Source organism: Lemur catta, chromosome 4, assembly GCF_020740605.2.
Source record: "Lemur catta isolate mLemCat1 chromosome 4, mLemCat1.pri, whole genome shotgun sequence".
Classification (NCBI taxonomy): domain Eukaryota; kingdom Metazoa; phylum Chordata; class Mammalia; order Primates; family Lemuridae; genus Lemur; species Lemur catta.
The window spans coordinates 80799231-80820062 of record NC_059131.1 but is presented as its reverse complement, the minus strand read 5'-3'; the positions used below and the strand labels follow the sequence as shown (position 1 = coordinate 80820062).

The window sequence follows — 20832 nt, the reverse complement described above, 5'->3', positions numbered from 1 at the left end:
TCTGAGAATATCGGGTTGTGCCTGGGGGTGTACAAAATGGCTCCTCACAGCTGCTGGAATGCACCCCAAGCATGGTGCCAGGCCCGTGGAGTATGGCCAAGGGAGGGACTTGGTGCTCAGGGGCACCAAGCATCTGGTGGCCTCCAGGGGCAGCCTCCTTCCCACCTGAGGACTGTGCCTCCTGTACCAGTGCAGAGAGATGAGTGAGGATGTGCAACGTGGGCTGGGAATGTCAGTTTGGCTGGATTGTCTCTTAGAGGAAGTGTCAGATGGAAGGATAGGATAGGACAGACACCTCATTATAAATTAACATCTGTCCCCAGGTAACCCCCATCTACTTTCTGTCTCTGTGAAGGTGGCTGCTCTAGGGGTCTCATGTATGTGGAATCACCCAGTCTTCATCCTCCTGTGACTTGGCTTGTCCTCGAGGTTCACCCTTGTTGTAGCAAGAGTCAAGATTTCCTTCCTTTGTAAGGCTGAATAACATTCCATTGTGTGCACTGACCATATTTTGTTTATCCATTTGGGATCCACGGCTTTTTAAAATATATCTCAAGTTTCTTTAAAGGTAGTTGCATTTTTATATTCCAGTTGTTTTCATTCCTTTTTCCTGGAGTTTTTTGGTGGCTGGTATTGAAAACGCAGGCACTGCCCACAAGCCAACCTCATCCATTCTGCCCAGACCTCTGTTGGCTCCTGTTAAGACCCAGAGATTTTTAGGAATTTAATAAATTAATAGGTTTCAAAGCTTTAACATTTTTGAAATTTTATTTTAGTACCGGCATAGTCTATTTCCAAATGTTTTGGCACCACTTGGGAGCTCTTGGCATGGGAATAAATAAATGAATGGCCTTCGAACTGCGAGAGCAGAGATACGAAAATGCATAATGAAACACCTCGTAAAACGTGTCTTTAAACGGTACGTGCCGCAGCCGCTGGCGGAGCGTTCCCATTGGCCCTGGAGTACACGCAGCGCCGGGCACGGGCGCCCCGGCCCCGCCCGCCGCGCTGGGCTTGGCTCAGTCCCGCAGCCATTGGTCCCCGCACGGGACTGGGGTCCCCAGGCCGCCTCACAGGCAAGCGGCACCGCGCATGCCTAGCACGCTCAAGCTGGAAAGCTGAAAACTACTAATGCAAGCCAGGCAGCATGCTGCAATTTTTAAAACATCACCAAAGTGGTATGACATGGTGATCCTGGAAGCCTTACCCCTTTCTACCCCGGGAAACATCCAGGCTTCACATAAGCAGGACACCACGCGCCTTCTGCTGACGGCAAAGGGCTCAGGGCACCTCCCGAGACTGGCAGCTCCTCTAGGCAGGCGGGAGGGCGGGACGCACCCTCTGGCCTGCGGTTAGGAGGTTAGGAGCGTGGCCCCTGCAGTGGGCTCTCTGGCTCTGCCCTCTCCCTGACTCTGTGTGACCTCAGCAAGGTCGGACACCTGCTCTGTGCCACAGGACCGTCCTCTGCGCAGTGGCAGCGCTGTAGGTCCTCCCTCCCGGCCCAGGGCCTACACCAGTTATGCTGCATGGGCCCCTCCGGCACCCACGCCTCGGCACCTGCACAGCGGGTCTTGGGAAGGTCTGCGGACGGTCGGGGTGTTCTACTCCCGCAGCAGGACCCGGGTTGCTCACGCAGGAGCCTGTCCTCCACCAGGAGAGCCTACCTCGCCCACGGCCCGAGTGACAGCCTGTTAGGTCAGAGGCAACGGTGTCAGCTCGGTGGCCCTTGTTGCAGCCACAGTCAGACTATTCTAAATGTTCTGAGAGAAAACACCATTCCTGCCAAACAGAGGCAGGAACAGCGTTTGCTCCTGGGAGGCTGGACAGTAATCGCATGTGCACATTTCTGAGTAAACCCGGTCTACACCCAGCCTTTGACATTCGAAGCTCTTCCACCTGCATTTACCTCATGTTATCCTCTGAGAAGTGGGCAGGCAGGAAGACCCGTCTCCTGGTCCTAGAGGAAAGGTAACTGAGTCACACTTAGCAGAATGACTCATTTGAGGTCACAGTTCAGCGCAGGGGCTGGTCCTGTGCAGCCCCGCCCAGAGTCCAGCCCTCTGCCCAGCCTGGGCTGCTGCAAGGTGCCACGGGGTAGCCCCAGGAAAGGTGGGGTGCTCAGCGTGCCAGGTCTGTCTGCCCTAAACTGTAGAGCAGACGCCAGCATCCCAGGAAGACAGAGCCAGCTAAGGACTTCTGCTGTCATTCAGCACACCAGGCCAAGAAAAATACACCATAGTCTTTGCTCTGAAAGTTTCGTTGAGCTCGGAAGCGAGTACTCCCAAACCTGTGGTGACTGACGCTCATTGGGTTGGTTCTGGAGCATTCAGACTAGTCACTGCCTGTTTCAACAAGGACAACGCTCCCACTTTCAATAAAAAGTATGTTCAGGGCTTTAGCGGTTCTTTCACCTTGAAGAAAGGAACAGGGTAGGAAAATGCATACACTGTGATTGTAGTCAAATCTGTATCCCATTAATGCATAATTTAACTGTATAAAGAATGAATTAAGCCAGAAATAAGAGGTTTCATTCTCCACCCAAATGTCCCCAAGCTCTGGGGGATGCAAACACTCCCCTCTGTTTCTCAGCAGTTCAGCAGAGCCCTGCAGACTCAGAGCAGATCGTCTGGGTGATCCTGCTAAACCTACGAGGTGCCCTTGCGGAGTTTGCCCTCCTCAAGGCCTTCCCGTTACTGTACGAAAAAACAAATTCTCTTTCAAACCAGTAGAACAAGACCCTGAGTTCGACAGGAAGGATCCAAATTTATGAGTTACTTCTTCATGCTGGGACTTGAATTTAAGGAGGAAAAAAAGTCCTCTCTGGAAGGGACATTTAATGGTTATTTATAGCCCTGCACCATCCGGGTCACCTGCCTGATGAAATGCCATCTGCGCTGGGTTATTTCCACAGCGGCGAGGGCGGGGGCCGGGAGGGAATGGTCTAATCCCAGGCTTAGGGGCAGGGAGGCGATCCATCTACTTGTGAACAAACAAACAAGAAACCTACTCACTCAAACTTAAAAGACTGGGCGCAGGAAGATGTTTTTGTTGCTGCTGTTAAAGTTTTCTTAGCACACCTGCCCCCCCCTGAAGTTCTCAGGGCATGAACCCTTCCTGGGAGTCCAAACTGCCAGGGCTGTGCCTGGGAGTGAGGCCGGTTGGTGTTGAAAGGGGAGAGGAGATTACAGGAATGCGCTGGAACCAAGTGGCTCCAGAAATCTTCAAAGGCCACTGGTGTGGGAGGCGGATGGCAGGATCACCTGCCTCCCCAGCCCACTCAGCGTGAAGTGAGGCCACCGTTTACATCTTCTGGGAAGGAGAGAGACAGGAACACTGGCCTCTGCTGTCCCCACGGTTTGTTGTGGTTCACCTGGCCCCGTTAAGAATTTCCCACCTACCGCAGTTCCACAGGGTGGGGTGGAGCAAAGTCCATGGCGCTCTGAGCCTGGCCTCCTTTACCAACTTGGTTCCCTTCCTCCCCCACCCCAGCGGTCACCAGCCTTTCTCTGTGGCTCCTGGACTCCTGTTCCCAAAGCGGTGTAGAAGGGTGGAAAGTCTAGCAGATCTGGGGTGTGCCCAGTTCTCCCAGTTCTCCCTCTGTCTGTGCAACCTCAGGCAAGTCACTCAACCTCTCTGGACCTCTGGGGACTCTGTGGGTTAAACAGGGAGTAGTAAGTGCCTCCCGTGTAATGTTTGGAGGGTTAAGCAAGAGCCCTGGCGCTGGGTCCGCCCTCCATCGACACTCAGCAGGCTGAGAGATGGGCATCTGCCCACAGGACACGCCTGCGGTCCACTCCCAAACACAGCTCCAGGAAGAAATCCGAGGAAGCTTCTCTCAGGCACGCACGCAGTGTCCGTCACACATGGGGCACGTGGGGGGCCGCTGCCTTCCCCAGCTGCAGAGAAACGTTGAGTGGGCAGGGCTCTTCTCGCCCCAGAGTTTTGCCAGCTGTGACCTGACAAACCCATCAAGCCGCCTGCTTCCTAGCCTCCCTGGATGTGCATGTTCATTCCAGGGCTGAGAGGGGGCCAGGCCGCAGCGCCCGTGGGGAGCAAGGGACACACACACACACACACGCACACATTTACTTCCCTGAGCTGATTCCGTGTGCGAGCGTATCAGATCCTAGGACACAAGGATCGTGTTGAGGATGACAATTTATGATGGTGAGCGGGCTGTTGTTTTTGCTGTGCTCTCACAATCTTTCCAAAGTGACTTTTTGACAAGCAGTCACTGGGGGTAGCTCTGGGCCAACATGGTCGTTTTTCTTCCCCCTTAACCCTTCCCTTTTGGCCACGCTCTTGGCCAGTGCGGGGACCCTGAGAACTGTGTGTGTCTTCCTGGCAGCTGCCAGGATGGGGCCAGGGGTGTCTCCAGGGACCCTGCTAAGAGAATGGAAGCCGTTCAGAAGTACGATGCCTTCCAGCTGGGCCTGGTGACCGGGAGGAAGGCTGGACCCCATCAGTACCCTCCTCTGGGAGAGTCCACAACCGAGTCAGACAAAAGCCAGGGCAGCCCCTTTGGGACTTGCCTGGTACTTTAGTCGCTTACATCAAACCTAAGATCAGGAATGCCCAGGTCAAGGAGACAACCAAAAGCCATTTCACAAATGTAATCTTGGCAAAAAGAAATCTAATGGGCAAATGGATAAACGTCACGGTTTATTAACTCAATGAAATACTATTCAGCAATGAAAAGGAACACACTGCCTGTTCTTATAGTGCAGTTGAATCGCAGGCATTGCTGCCCAGTGCCATTTATATGAGGATCTAGAACAGGCAAAATCTGTTTTAATCTACAGTGACAAAAACTGGACTAGTGAGGCCTGGGGTGGGGACAGATGATGGCAAAGGGCACAGGAGACCCTCTGGAAAAGGACGGGCCTGGCTGCACAGTGTGCACACACATTGTCAGTCATCCACCTGTGACTGGAAATGTGTGAGGTTTATGGTGAGTTAATGACACCCCAATAAAGCTGACTTTTTAAAAAGTATAGTCTTAGCAATACGAATATAAAAATATGTGCCATTAATCAGGACAATAAACCCACAGGTTCTTGGGAGACACGCAGAATCTGAGAATGCCACTTTCATCGTTTCGAACTATTTCAAACTTGGATGCGCCTGCCCTCATGTTGGCCACCGCGTGTGCAGCATGTCACATGTTGTGATGTGTGATAATAGCGCCTACCATTGGCTCAGAAGCAGCTGCCCTGCTACTCTGCATGTAACTCCGCATTCACGCTATGGGACAACAGCACGAGATGCTCGGTGCAGAGGATGAGCAGGGCGCCTGGCTGCCCTCACTCCAGCCCATCTGAGGCTCGGGTGTGGCCCGAGTCAGGGACCACAGGGCACAGGCCACTCGAGGCTCCTCTCCACTCTCCAGGCTCACAGTGACTTCAGAGGGACAGCCAGGAAGATGGGGGCACAGGGTGGCAGGGGCTGCAGTGTTGTGGGGACGTGGAAGGTCTCGGCATGGAAGAGCCACACACCCTGCCCCTGTCCCTGCCCTCACTCCACCTTCCGCTCCAGACTGTCTCAGGAGGCCCCAGCGTCTGCCACCCACATGGGAGCCATCTCAGTTACCCACAGTGACAGTCCTCAGAATGGCATCACGCCCTCTGGGGGCCCTCAGGGCAAATCATGATAGCGATCATTGTCACCACCTCCTTGCTTCCTTGCTGGCAGCAGCTTTGTAGCTAACTTAGACTCTGTTTCTCCCAGTGCCAGTAAGTGCTTTATCTTCTTCAGCTTCCCTTACTTGGAGAACGTCATCGTCATCGCTGTCAAACTGCTATCTTCTGCCTGGCTAACACGGTTTGGGTCTCCGGTAGTGTCTTCAGTAATTGTGGACTATGTTCTTGTTCTGGGTTTGCTGTGAAGTAGCCTCTTGGCAGAAAACAAGTTCTTGGTTTCGTCAGAATGCAGCCTGGAAAATAACTCATTCTCATTGCTAAGAGAAGAGGGCAGAGCGCTGACCCTAGAGGGGATACTCTGGGACTCCCAGTTCCCTAATGGGACATGTCCTCCTTCCTCTCGGTCTCGGCCCCTGATGTTCCCTCGTCCTTTCTCTCTACTCTCCTGTTGGGAGTCCTGGCTGACTCCTGGCCGTCTTTCCTTCTCGGGGTCTGGGACAGTCCTCCTGACTCCCTGAGTGGGTCAGGTTCTCCCCCACATGACACGCCCGTGTGCTCCTGCTGCACTGGCACTACTCCCTCCTCAGGGTGGGGGGTCTCTCTGTGTTGTGGCGCCTTTCCCGTGGCCGCCACCAGGACTGGATGGTCTTGATGTGATAGTCGTTCAGCCTGCTCTAGAACAGGTGCTCGATAAATACTGCGTGCATGGGTGGGTGGACAGGTGGGTGGATGAACAGATGGCTGGGTGGATGTGTGGATGGATGGGCAGACAGATGAACAAATGGAAGGATGGATGGATGAATATTAAAGTGCTAGAAAGCGGCATGTTCATATACTTCTATAAGAGTCCTAGCAGAACTTGCATTTTGTAGTTTAAAGCAATGCATTTAGTTACAGTTAACCTTCCTGCTTTCACCCTGAAAATGCTTTTACTCAACTTTGATAAGGCAATAAAATAGGGATTTTTTTTTTTTCCCAAAGCTTCTCCAGGCTCATCACTTCTACAGTATCCTTTCAGCACTGAGGCATTAAATGAAATAGACATGAAACCGTGAACATATACCTTTACAGCAGGAAATTTGGATAAGGATAATTGCTCTCCCTCTGAACTTCTGGATGGGTGTTTGCTAGCCATGTTAATTCCTCGAGCAAGCCTTCGAGACTGAAGAGCACCCCACCCCAAACACCACATCCTAGACTGAATGCTGAGGGAGCTTCCCTGCTGCTCAGGGCACCAGCCCCAGTTGTGTCTCTGCACAGATGCACATGCACCTGCTTAACAATGTTGTTAGTGTTCTGGGGAGCCCACTCCTAGCCTGACAAGCAATAATAATAATGTTGGGGTTTAGAAATGTTTTTAGGCCATTGCACTTCAGAAGCAATAACCATCGTCACTGGCTCATATGTAGGAAAATGAAGCTAACAGGAAAAGTTGAGTCATATAGAAAGATGAGATGTGAAAAGATATTTCCAAAAGACTGATTTCCTTGATCTTTGCTGCCTCTCTGGACTCTGCTGCTGAAGAGCTAATAATCCCTGTAGAATTCTGAATAGTTTCACATGCTGATGGGTATTAGTGGTGAGCCTTCAAAAGAAAGCCTAGAAAGTGTCAAAAGTAAATAAATGTTTCATGCATTATATTTATTATTCTGTGTGTGCAAGAATATCTATTTCCTGAGTATTACTTCACTTCAGACTATCAAGTGGAACTTGGGGACTTTCATTTTAAATGTTCAATACAAACCATCAAACTGTCAGCATCTTTTGGGAAGGCCCCACCCCAGGGTGCAGGTCTGCTGGGCCTGGCTTCTTGAGCACCTCCCCAGGTGGGCTACCGGGCGTGAGGGTATCGGGTTTGCCCACAGGGTGACTGGTCCCCATGGCCCCTTCCCACCCAGAGGCTCTACAGCCAGCCTCCATGGCTCCCTGTCCATCACCCCCTGCCCTGCAACTTTGGGAAAATCCTGCTTTTCTGTGAGAACCTGTTGACTGTGTCTTCTATTAACCCTTTTATAACACAGCAGGTACCACATAAACATCTTATGATGGAAGCTCCCACCTGCCTTTCACCCAGTCTATAGCAACAGGCTGCTATGGCAACAGGCTGCTATGGCAACAGGCCACTATGGCAACAGGCTGCTACAAGAAGCAAAAGCTGGAGCCCAAGAATTGTCCTAATTAAACCATAATGGGTACAGCCAGGTAGCACCTGAGCAGATGCCCCAATAGGGAAGATCTGGGACCTTAAAAAAAATTTATGTATAAACACACACATACACACTCTCTCTCTCTCTCACACACACACACACACACACACACACTCTCAAACACACACACGTATACATACACGCACATGCATACACTCTCACACATACATTCACTCATAGACACACATACATACACACATGTACACTGACACACATACACTCATACATATATACACACATGCATACATGAATGCACATACACACATGCACATACACTCACACACGCACATATACACCCATATACTCACACACATGCACTTACTCACACATGTACATATACACACAAACACATAACACATACACATGCGCTCACACACATGTACACACATATGCATATACTCACACACACTATATGTACACTCACACATACACCTACATGCATACACATTTACATACACACTCAAGCACACACACTGACATTTACACATATACATGTATACATATATGTGCTCTGTATTTCCAAGCACAAGTACGCCCTGGGGAGAATGTGTGGACATGGCTGGCTGCCCTTGAGATGCTGCTGGAGGTCACTCTTCCCCTCATAGCCATGAACTCTTCACCAGGGGGGTTCTGCATGACAGTTTTCAGTGTGATGGTAAGGCCGGCGAGTTCTGTAACACCCTGTGTGTTGCTGAAAGCTCTGGGCCCCCAGTGTGCTCTCGCCAAGCCTCTGTGTTTCAGCAGCATCTGCTGTCCCCCTGGGTCCTGCTCCAGCCAGGGAAGGAGAGGCACCCGTGGCCTGACCAGGCCTCTGACACCCGCTGGCCAGAGTGGCTGGGAACAGGCCCTGCTGTATTTAATTTGTGGGACTCGGTGCAAATTGGAAGTGGGGGCCCCTTGTTGAAAAATCACTAAGCACCCCAGGCCGGCAAGGCAGAGCCTCACCCCAAGCTCAGCTGGGGCTAGGAGACATCATCCCTCCAGGAGTCCTTCTAGGCTCTTCCGCGTTCTCCAGTGAAACAGACCCGACTAAGCAGGAGTGGAAAGAGTGAGTTCATCTCTTCACTACCCCGAGTTAATCAGCACCGCCCGCTGAGACTAGGGCCCCACATTCCATGGAAGGGCTTTCGGCTGCTCTGATAATGCCCTCCTGGGCTCTGGCAGGAGGAGGGTCGTCTGTGTGGGTGGGAAGTGGGGGCCTGGGTGCTGAGGAGCAGAGGAAGCCTTCTGGGAGTGGGGAGGAGACCACCAGCAGCCTCCCCTGTGGGGGCCGGGGAGGAGAGGCAGTGCTGGCACGGGCTAGGTGGTGGCCAGCACCTCCCCTCTTGCCTTAGAAGAGCTTGTACCGAGGAGCTGGGTGGCCTGGCCATGGCCCCAACCCCTGTCCCGTAAGTGATGCGGCCACCCCAGGCGAGCTGTGCCTGTGGGTCTCTGTTCCCAGGCACTGTAGCTGAATGAGGCCAAGGGCCCAGACCTTTTGAGCACTCTCTGGCAGGTGACCACGCTGGAGGGATGGGAAGGGGCCAAAGGCATGGGACATGCCCACCCTGCGCACATTAAGCGGTAACTCCAAGCCTCCTTTCTGCGGAGACTTCCCACGGCCACCTGGCCTCCGCCCATTCCCACAGATGCGGGGCGGGCAGGACCTCATGTGGCTTCCCCTGAGGAAGTAACCCTTTGGGGAGAGGTAGCACCTTCACATTCAAGGGTGGTCCATGGATACAAGGGGTGGCCCAGCTGGGTAGAAGAATGTGACACCCCCAGAGGCTGGACTGTCTGCTAGCCAAGCAGTGACTTTCTGTGTCCCCAAAGTGGTGACTAACAGGGAGGACAGCAGCGTCTGTGGCCTGGGGGCAGACACACCTCCGGATGCAGGCAAACTGCCCAGATAGGAAACTGGTGGGGGGGGCCCAGGAAAGTGGGCCCAGCTCATGCAGAATGGTGTGTTCAATGTCCGTCTCCCTGTACAGATGAGGATCCAATGGGACAGGGACCTTGTCTTGTCTGTCTGTCCCCATCCCTAGGGTCTACAAGTCCGCTACACAGGGGCAGCTCCACACATGTTTGTTGAATAAATGATGGGTAAATGAATGAACAAACCAACAAGATTAAGGGAATCATAGTGTCTAGTGCAGAGTATGGGCAGGGGAGCCAACGACAGTATTTGTTCCTTGGAAGAGGACCAGAATTTAAGGAGGGAGAGACCCAGCCAAGGCTTTCTTCCTGGGTGCCCAGAGGGAATTAAACATTAATTAAACATTAGACATCTCCCCCCAGCAAGATGTTCCTAAGAGGTCATCTAGACCCGCATGCCTCACACTGTAATGTGCACGCAGCCCCCCTGTGGATCTGGCTGGAAAGTAGACTCCCAGGCAGCAGGTCTGGGTGGGGCCTGGGAGTCTGCATTTCTGATAAGCTCCCAGGTGACACTGGTGCCACTGGTCCAGGGACCCCGCTCTGAATAGCAAAGTGCAAGGTGGGGGTGGTGAGGATTAAACCAGAGCAGTGGCTGGGCAGGGGCTGAGTTCAGCACTCATAAGCTGATCCAGTTAGGGTGTGTCCTTACTCTAGGTGGCAGTCCTGTTGAGGAAGGAGCAGAGAACAGGCAAGAGGAGGGGCAGGGGAGGTAAGGGGTACACAAACCTTTTCCCACTAAAGGGCCGGATGGGAGATAGTCTAGGCTTACCTGGTCATAAGGTCTCTGTTGCATCATGAAATAGCCACGGGCCCTAGGTGACAGGTGTGGCTGGACTCCAGTAAGTGTTCCCAGCACCTGTTGGGTAGCCGCTGGGCTCACCTGTGGGCTGCAGTTTGCAGACCCCTGAACTGGATATTAGCCAAGTGGCCAATTCCACAAGTCACGCAGCAGCCTTGTCTGCTGGTGGACAGGAAGAGACATTTCAGGGCTGCTCTGGTTTGAATGTGTTCCCCAAAGTTCCTGTGTTAAAAACTTAATGCCTAGTGCAGCAGGGTTGAAAGGTGGGAAGGCGATGAGGCCGCAAGGGCTCTGCCCTCGTGAATATCATGTCCTCATCTCAAGCAAGAGTGGGCTTGTTGTAAGAGCCAGTCCAGCCTCTCTGGCACTCTCTCGCCATGTGACGTGCTGCTCCGTGCTCTGACGCAGCGAGAGGGCCCTCCCCAGATGCAGCCCCGCCATCTTGGACTTCCCAGCCTCCAGAACCGTGGGCCAAATAAATCTCAGTTCTTTATAAATTACCCAGCGTGCAGGATTCTGTGACAGCAGCACAGACGGACCGAGACAGGGCCCCACCTCCCTGTCACCATCACAGGAAGGGGCTCAGCACACCAGTGGAGTCACGGCCTGCTCAGCTCCTTGGCCTCATGCCTCTGGCAGCAGCGATAGGCGCAGATGGGTAGAGGTGCCCCCTGCAAGGGGACAGGGGCCCCCAAAGTTGCACAGACAGGAGGTCATGACTCCTGGCACTGAGCTCCTGCCGGCGTCTGCAGTTTTCAGAGGTGGACCTAGCACAGCGGCCCCAGGCTTCCCTCCCTGGGCCCACCCAGCCCCCTGGAGAAGTTGGTAACGGTAGTAAAATGCATCCAAAGCCACAGACTTTTTGTTTTGCTTTCTGTATCTATTTATTTGTTTTCCTTTTCTGTCCGCTTGGGTTTACCTGGGAACATCTTTAATGAGCCTTTCGATAAGTACTCCTGGTTGACACCAAGGTGCGGCAGGCCCGGCCCTTCTCAGTTATTCAGGGAAGGCCTCCAAGGCTCGGCTATAATTAGAAGTCAATTAAATTAGAAGCCATTAATACGGTTCTTGGAAGGTCTCCAGCCCTGCAGAGAGCCGGTGGAAATTCATCTCTGCTAACCCCGCTGTCCTGAAGCCAAGGCCAGAGCGTTCGGGCCGAGGGGGCAGGCTCCCTGTGGGTTCCCTGCGGGGCCTTTGCTGGCACCTGGCCCTCCCCCGCTGGCAGGTCAGGTCCCCCCACCCCAGCCGCCCCTCGCTGCCTGCCCTGGCTTGCTCAGTTGCTAGAAGGAAAACACCCAGTGAGTTCACCACTGGGTGGCTGGTTCTTTAATCTTGCCTCCGTTTATTGTTTTCCAAATATAAGTGCAGCACTGAAGTGCAAGGCAGTGAGTGCTAGAAAGTGCAAAAAGGCAGCTTTGGTGTCTCTTCAAGAGAGTTGGGAAACCTAACCCTTCCCAAAGGCCACCTGGTGGTACTCACCCAGCGAGAGACACCTGCAAGGTAAAAACAGGGCCAGACAGCCGGGGCCAGAGAAAGAGGCAGCCCCAGCCCTATGAGCATTTGTCAGTGACCCTAGTCACCGCCTGGGACAACCAGGGAGAGGCGCTTTTTCCCAGAGTGAAATGTCTTTATGGCCTTGTTTCCTGATCACAAAGTTTGTATGCAACTCTTCTAAACAATTCAATCAATGCAGAAGTGCATAAAATAAAAAAGTTGAATATTCCTCATAACCCTCCCTCAGTCCTTGGTCACCCCACCCAGTTTCATTCCCTGCCAAAAAATCTTTGTTGGAAGTGTAGTGGGTGTTACTCCAGAGCCGTTTCCCTGCATAGAGAAACCTTTACAAACACAGCCACGGAGCGATGTCTGCACGACTTCTTTTTTGCTCAACAACAGGTGGTAGAGCCCTGCATGCTGTTCCAGGGACTGAAGTTCTGTAGGATTTTGTGTTGTTTCTCGTTTGTTGCAATGGTAAACAAACGTGATGTCCACTGGCCCCACCTGGATCTTATCCACCCTCCTCTGACGGGGGGCAGGACGGGGGCTGCTCCCTTCATGGGGTGGCAGGATAGGCGTCCTCCTGGGGCCCTCAGGAAGCATGTCAGATGCTGTCCCTCACCAGCCTCTCTCTACGTGCTTATGCATTGAGCACTTCTCCTAAATGTGCACTCTCTTTCCAAAAATCTCCCCAAGCGAGGCCTTGAGTCCGGGGGATTTGGAAAAGAAGATTGTGTGTGTCTGTCCACTCAAGGCATTTGCCCTGCTGAGCAGCCGCCTGCCCCACCAGCTGGTCCCCTGGTCACCCACCCGCTCTCTGTTCCCAGCTCCTGACTTACTCAGCTGTCCCCACATTCTGCAACCTAATTTCTTGATTTCCAATAAATAATCTTTCAGCTTCTTTTCTCCCTGATGCCTTTAGGATGTTGTAGGACTTTTCCAAAAGAAAGGAAGGAAGGAAAGGAGGGAGCTGGGGGGAGGGAGAAAGGAAGGAAGAGAGAAAGAACATGCCCATCCATCACGGTGTTTTCATCGGCGTTGGTGTGTGGGATTGGGAATTACTGGTTGTCACCACCAGGATGGCTCACTAAGGACAAGGGGATTCTGAGGGTGAAAGTTCTTGGGGGGCGTTCCCAAGGTCCAGCTGGACTTCTGGTCTGAATCAGTGGTTGATTCTGGAAGGTTCCTCATACAACCCAGACCCTAGAAGAGAGCATACTGTTTTGGCAAAGCCAAACAATAGTGACCAGAGTGTGGCAATTGGGGGACTTAGGTGTTCACGTGAGCACATCCTCTCTCTTTGTACAGCCAGGCTAATTAATACCAGAATCCCAAGTAAAACTTCTTTGAGTCAGAAACACAGGTTTTTCCATTCAGAGAGTGAAAAAGTGAAAAAATAACACCTCCTCCCTCAAAACAGCACATTAATGTCGTAGTTGGTGAGAAGCATCTGAATGCTTTGGCTGTGGCCATCCTCTGTCCATTAAGTACCTGTGTGACCTGAGGCAAGTCACTTAACCTCTCTGGGCTCCAGTTGTCTCCACTGCAAAATTAGGCAGTTGGATTCCCATTCTTAGCAGAGAGCGGGAAGAGCCTCACAGTGGGCTGGGAGAGCCGGTGAGTGTGGGTGGAGCAGACTGGTTCCCGGCAGTCTCTCCAGGGTCCTCCTGTGCCCCGGAGCTCCCCTACTGAAGGCTGGTGTGAGGCCAGGTTCCCGCAAACCGTCTGAGCACGTGAAACATCAGTCACTGACCCCAGGGTTTAACTCTGGTTCTTCCTCCCTGGGCTCTTGGTTGTGAGGCTGATGAAGGCCCTGGAGTCGGCCCAAGGGGCGTGGGTACAGCCTCAGCTTAAAATCTGCCTTGTCTCGGGATGTGTTCGTTTCCCACACTGTTTGCTGGGCAGTGCCTTATGCCCCGTGGAGCACAACGGAGGTGGCTGGACTCCAGGTTGGGGGCGGGGCTCTGCCAGTGCCCAGCTGGTGCTGACGAGGTGTGTCTTTCAGGTGACCCCTCAGGAGAGAATGGCCCATGTGGGGGACCGTCAGTGGACGCCCTGGCTCCCCGTCCTGGTGGTAAGTGGGTCTCAGCACCTCACCCACACGCGCCCTCACCCTGCCTAGTGGTCCAACCGGTTCCTCAGCCTCTTCAGCCTCAGTGTCCACAGCTGTAAGATGGGAATAATGATCCTAGTAGCTCCTTCACGGGCTGCTTCTGAGACCATGCCTGCAAAGCACTGAGCACGCCCTAGGCTCAGGTGGGATTTATTTAGTCGGTAGCTCCCTTCGTAGGGTCTGGTAGATAGAAACCTCCTGAGTGCTTATCTGTGTTGTGATATACACAGCCCAATCCTGTGTGATGAGCCCTTGTGGGCCACGCAGCTGAGAAAGATCCAGAAGATCCAGCCCCCCTCTCTCCCTCCCAGGAGTTGAGAAGAACCCCCCCCCCAGTTTTAGAGGCTGGGGGAGGGCCCACCGCCTCCCTGGTGGTTGCCTGGATGGAGAGACTCAGGAAGAGGCCTTGGGGCTGGGGTGCGGCTTTGACAGCAGGGGGGGAGGAGGTGGCTCTGGGTGGGGGGCAGGGGGTGGCCATGCCAGGTGACTGACTAGGAGTCAGTGGGACTTAGCCCCAGTGACACCGACCGGCCCTGAGCCCCCGGCAGAGCCCACCACTCCCGGGCGCTCCTTCCTAAGTCAGCCCTGGGCTCTCGGGGTGCCGACCCTGAGTCAGTGCGTGCCTTTCCGAGGGGGCATGCGGGCCAAAACGACCCTCGTTCTCGTGGCAGGTGTCTCTGATGTGCTCGGCCAGAGCGGAATACTCAAACTGTGGCGAGAATGAGTACTACAACCAGACCACCGGGCTGTGCCAGGAGTGTCCCCAATGCGGGCCGGGGGAGGAGCCCTACATGGTAAGGACCCTACTTGCCAACCAGCCAGGCCTCAGCCCTCCTGGGCCTGGCGTGCGCTCAGGGGGGCCCTCCTGCCCACGCTGAGCCTGCACTGCTGCGCCAGTGGTCGCCAGGGTAAACCAAGTCTGTGCGCACTGGACGTGGAGATTGAACGATGTAAGCTGGTGTGAGCGCAGGAACGATGCTCGCTGGCCTGGCAACAGTAGCTTCTGGAAACAGTCTGTCTGTCACTGACCAAGGACCGTGGGGCTGATTTTTTGTGGTTCGGCCGCTGCACTCACCTGTGTCCTCTGTCCCTCTCCCACCCGGCCAGTCCTGCGGCTACGGCACCAAAGACGAGGACTATGGATGCGTCCCCTGCCCGGCAGAGAAGTTTTCCAAAGGTGGCTACCAGATATGCAGGCGCCACAAAGACTGTGAGGGCTTCTTCCGGGCCACCGTGCTGACGCCAGGGGACATGGAGAACGACGCCGAGTGTGGGCCTTGTCTCCCTGGGTAAGCACGGGCACTGCCGGCAACCCCTGGCACGCTTGCTGCGGAAAGCCCTGAGCGGGGAGGACCCCGGGATCAGGGCCGTGGGCACCGCAGGCCTCGGTGCAGCACCAAGCCCACCGTTCGTCCCACCCTACGAGGGGCAGCCACCAGGACAGGCAGCCCACCAAGCTCTGCGTCTGTGCTGCTTAAGTGGCCCTTAGTCACCATAATACCTTCTGACTGCCCAAAAGAAATAAACTGGTTGAATACTTACCGTGCGATAACACATGTCAAACACTTGGAGGGAAGAACACAAAAATTCCATACAAAAGCATTATTTTTAGTATTCTTAGTGCTTTGGAAACACTGAGGGAAAAAGCTACTAATAGGAATGTGTGAGTCATGTGATGCCTATAATTAAATTGGTTATGTATCAAAAGTCTTCAAAAAACAATAAAGTGAAAATACAGTTAGCCTGAAAGAAAGATAAAATCTTCCTCTTTCAGGCAGGACACACTGGCAATGTCTGCCTGGGGCCAGGAAAGTACAGCCTTGACTCCCAGTAAATGCTAAGCCAGGACTGTTGCTGCTCCCTCCCTCTAGTGGACACAAAGCACAGTGCTTTGCAAGGGCTGCGGACAGACGGAGGCCGTGGTGGCGGATCCCGTGGTAGAGCTGGTGGAGGTGGTGAAGGTGAGGAGGGAAGTGATGGTGGTGCAGGTGACGGCAGTAGTGGCACAGTGGTGGACGGCAGCGAGGTGACAGCAGTGACCGTCACTGGCGCAGTGGTGGAGGTGATGGCACAGGTGGGGGAGGTGACGGTGGTGGTCGCAGTGGCAGCGGTGTTCCGAATAGCACACTACACTTCACAATGTGCTTGTGCACGTGTTGTCTCCCTGGATCATTATATCGAATTAAAAGGAGGAATAAAATAACTACATATCTGAAAGGTAACATTAAGCATTAGTGTGTTAGAAGAAGACAGTCCCCAAAAAAGTCACAAATACTCACCAATTTAGAAATACATGAAATGTGAATAGCTCTTCAAAATCAGGAGGTATTTTAAACTTGCTGAAAACAACCTCAGTTCCAATTTGTTACTGAGAAATGTCCATTTCCATGGTTTCCACCACCATCTCTGCTGGTGACTATCCCCAGCCCCAGGCTCCCCACTGCTCTGTCTCCAGCTCAGGCCCGCTCCTGAGCTACAGACCACGTGTCCACACGTCCTCTGGACAACCCCACAACTGGGTCCTGACACCGGTTACGATTCAAACATGTTTCTCAACACATAAAGCTGGAGAACCTAATTGTAGAACCTATGCTTTCAACATGGGAAAAAAGCAGATAGCTATAACCAGGGAAGATAGTAGAAAACATTAGAAAACATGATAAAGTAAAAGTTCCATAGCTGGGTGGTCTTTAATTCAGTTGTGCATTGCCGTGTAGTGGGGGCACCAAAAGGAGCGTCAGCATCGGACGCGGCACCAGTGTCGCGCTCCCGCCAGCCACACCAGCACCCGCGGACGGGCCGCTCCGTGCAGACACTGGGCCCGACTCGGAATGGGAGAAATTCTGTGAGATCTTGACACTGGATGGCTAGAATCAGTCTCTGATGACTTACATGCTTCCTAGAACTTTATCTTGATTGATTGATTGGTTGATTGATTTTAGGGATTTTTATTGGTGCAGATACATGACCCATGAAAGCAATGCAGAGCTTCCATGGATTAACTCTAGAAAAGTACGCATGCCTCGCCACACTCACTTGCGAAGAAAAGAATTTCTTTACAAAACCTATTTTAAGAGCCTCTGAGTGTGAGTACCTGACTGGACATTTGCAACCTAATGTAACAGCTCCAGCAGTTATTTTGCTAAGCCTGTGCCAGGCGGGCACCGTGAGACGAGGAAGACAGTCGTGGTTCCTCTCATTTTAGTGGAGGAGTGAGACGAGGGAATCGGTGGCCACAGCACAGTGCAGTAAGGCACACACCATGTTCTAGAAGTCAAGGAAGGCCTTCTCACCTCATAGTTGGGGATGTAGGGTCAGCCGGCGTCTCAGAAGGCCTCTGGAGGGGACGCTGGGATGGGTGGGAGGTGGCCAGGCTAAGAAGTAGGACAGAGGGCTGAGCAGCAGGATGGCACCTGGAGCTGTGGTTGGGTCTCTGTGGCCGGAGCAAACAGTGTGTGTGTGGAGTGAGGACCAGCCAGAGAGGTGGGGCCCGTGGACGGGGCTCTGGGAACCACTGCTGAAGACTTGAGCCTTCAGCTTGAAGCCCACTTGGTGACTGTGCAGACCACCGAGCCAGGTGGCACGTGATGGACTGTGCATCAGAACAGTCCTCCTGGCCATGGCGAGGGAAGCAGCTGAGTAGGGAAGAACCTGAAGCCTGGGGACCAGGGACGTGGTGGGACGTGCAAGGCCTGGAGAGGGGTGTTGGGGGCTGGAGGAGAGTCTGAGGGCACCTGGGCAGGTGGACTGGCTGGAGCTACAGGCCAGTGCACAGGTGGGGACAGAGGCTCAGAAGGGCACTCTGAGGTGTGTGCTGGCCGTGTGGACATGGTGCCACTCGGTCAGATGTGGAATACAGAAGGAAAGGGAGGTTTGAGGGGCAGAGGGAGGGTGCAGGCTGTAGGTGTGGAACTTGAGGGGATTGTGGAACACCTGTGCCAAGGTGTCTAACGCAGAGATGGATAAAGAGGCTTGCAGCTGTGGGTGGCAGCCAGGCCAAGGGCCAGCAGTTGGAAGTCACCTACATACTCAGGGAACCCGGAGCCACTGGTCCAGAATGGCTCTGTGAGGCGGCTTTGTGGAGCCAGGGGGAGGTGGGTGTAGCACGGAGCCTCACCGACCAGCATGGCTGACTCTGACCCGGCCACAGTTCGGACTTGAGAACGCACCCATCAGTGGTCTGTGAAATTCAGCGCTGATTTTGTTCCAGATGATCTAGGAGGGGCAGCGAGTATGTGTGTGGAGCAGCCTGTTCCATGTTCTCTTAGAGCCACGGAGCCTTTCCAGTCAGCAGGACAAGCTTGGGTCCCTGCGTTGAGCACCCTGTCCCATAGGCAGGGGCTGCATGGTCACAAGAAAGGCCGACTCTGTGGCAAGGAAGGCAGTGTGCCTTGTCCCAATACATTTACCAGAAAGTGTCTTATCACTGAAGAAGTTCGATGCTGGAAGGGCGTGAGCCACAGCCTCTGGACGGATTCTGACAGCTGTGGACGGCCTCTGTAGGAGTGGTGGCGAGGCTGCCGTCTGTGCTTCTACAAGGTTCTTTCCAGCTCTGGAATCTCGAGTGGCCCCTCCAGCTCCACGGGAACTTCAGTCTGCTCAGTCCACACCACCTGCAGCACCCAGGGTGTGGCGAGGCCCAGAGCCCCCACTGAGCGAGCGGGGGACCCCGCGCAGGGGGACGCATCTCCACATGCATCCCAGAGCCTCGTGTTGCTCCAAGATGCTTCATTTTGGCTCTGCAATGTTCAAATCAATCACTCCTAGCCCGAGGCCACCAACATCGAAGGCCCCCAGCCTCACCTCGGGACCCAGGGCACCCCCACCCTTCGACACACACAGGAGCAAGGCTTTGCCAGGGTGGGTCCCCGCAGGCACCCCGCTTCCTGTTCCATGGCAAGTTTGAAGAATAAAACGAGGCTCTCACACCATGTGACAGGAAGGTTACAAGGAGTTTGGCAAGTTGGTGTTGTTAGCTGGATGAAAGGCCGGGTATGTTTCTGAATCCCTGTGGTTTTCAGGTGACAGGTGCAGACTCTTCGTTCCTGGCCACCCTGCCCTCTCCGCCCTGTGGTCTGGCAGGTGGTCCCCCCTGGTGCATGGCTGGGACACTCCCAGAGCAGTGAGCAGCACCTGGGCCTTCCTGTGGGGAAAGGCTGTGTGAGCGGCCCGGGGACAGGAGCAGGAGGACGGCAAGAGAGAAGAGTTGGGTCCCCTACCCCAGCCTCCCAGGGCTCGCTCAGCCCCCAGGGCAGCCCCTCCGCAGCTTGGGGCCAGGTGGCTGGGGCAGGGGTGAAGGGAGACCGTGGCCTGTTCTGCTCGCCCACGTGTCGGAGGGAAAGGGACCATCTGAGGACTCAGCAGTGCCTGTTACAGGTTCAAGAATCCTGAGAAAAAGAAATCTCTGGGAAAGTCCACGCGGCTTATCGACTTGGAGGACGTCGACCCCTCAGTGGAAGATCCTCAGGGCCACAGACTCACTCTTGTCCTGGGCTACACAGCTCAGCCTGTGAAGAATGGGGGAGGAAAAGAAAGAACTAGAGGAAAATCAACATAGGGATCAAAGAGTAGGAAATTAGACCTTTACAGGAAGATGAAGGGACCTGGCTCTATGGTGGGGCCACAGATCCCTGCATGCACACTCGACTTCAGGCTGGTGCAGGTGGAAGACAGCGCGTTCTCTGTTCCTGTCCAGCCCAGCGTGAGACACACAGGTGCAAGCCACACCTTGAGGGGCTTGGGTTAGGCCTGAAGAGAAACTCCCTAACATTTAAACATGCTCTGTGTGGCAACACACGCTAGGAAAAGGTGGCTTCTCTTTGCTGGGAGACATGGAACATTCATGCAGGTGAGGCAGGACTATTTCATAACAGCCTCTTGGAGCCGACAGATTTTGAAAAGCGCCTGTCAGCGTTGTTCCTTCGCTAAGTTACTTGGCACATGGCACGGCTTGGCCCACAGGCGGTCAGGGCAGGAGCATGAAGCTGCAGCCACCCAGGCCCCCAGGGAATTAGAGAGAGACCCTCAGGATGCCAGCAGCAGCCTGCAGCAGAAGGAAAGGCCACAGACACAGCCCCGGGACCCAGCCACCAGCTCCCCGGTGCTCAGAGTGCGGTGGCCCCGATGGGCACCCATCCAAAAGCCCAGGTGCTCCACACCCACGGCGTGGCTTGGGAGCTTCACGTGTGACAGAGCCGGGCCGGCACCCAGGGGTTCATCAGGGCAGGCAGGAGTGCCTGTCAGGGCCTCTGCCCGTCTCAGCATCTCGAAATTCTGTGGAGAAGAACTCAGTATCATTCACTCGTGTCCAACCAGTGTCTGCCTAGAACCTTCCTTCCTCAGTACCTAGCAGGAACTGCTGGGAATACAGATGTGCCCCAGGCTTGCCCTTGAGCGCCTCCCAGGCCAGGGGCAGAGCTGATCACCACAGGCAGAGCGAGAATGCCGTGGAGCGGGGAGGAGGAAGAGGAGGCAGCAGCCTTCTAGCCTGAGATGTTCCCCAGATGTGGCAACGTTGGCCCTGGACATTAGAAAGCCACAGGCGGGGCCCGGCCTGGCCAACTGGCCCCTGTCACCTCGCAAGGCCATGTACCCCCTGCTGGGGGCAGGACCACCATCTGCCCACATGGCTCCCTGCTCACAGCAGAGAGACGGCTTCTG

The 20832-nt window shown here is 54.2% G+C and overlaps 1 protein-coding gene across 1 annotated transcript in view; it reads left to right on the top strand.

The window, feature by feature from the left end:
* EDAR (ectodysplasin A receptor) overlaps positions 1-20832 on the top strand; it is a 77304-nt gene that overhangs the window by 36436 nt on the left and 20036 nt on the right. Inside the window, exons 2-4 of the mRNA XM_045550374.1 lie at positions 14065-14133; positions 14844-14966; positions 15280-15461. Of these exons, the coding sequence (XP_045406330.1) occupies positions 14083-14133; positions 14844-14966; positions 15280-15461 (356 nt within the window). The 5' untranslated portion in view covers positions 14065-14082. The remainder of the gene's footprint in view (positions 1-14064; positions 14134-14843; positions 14967-15279; positions 15462-20832) is intronic.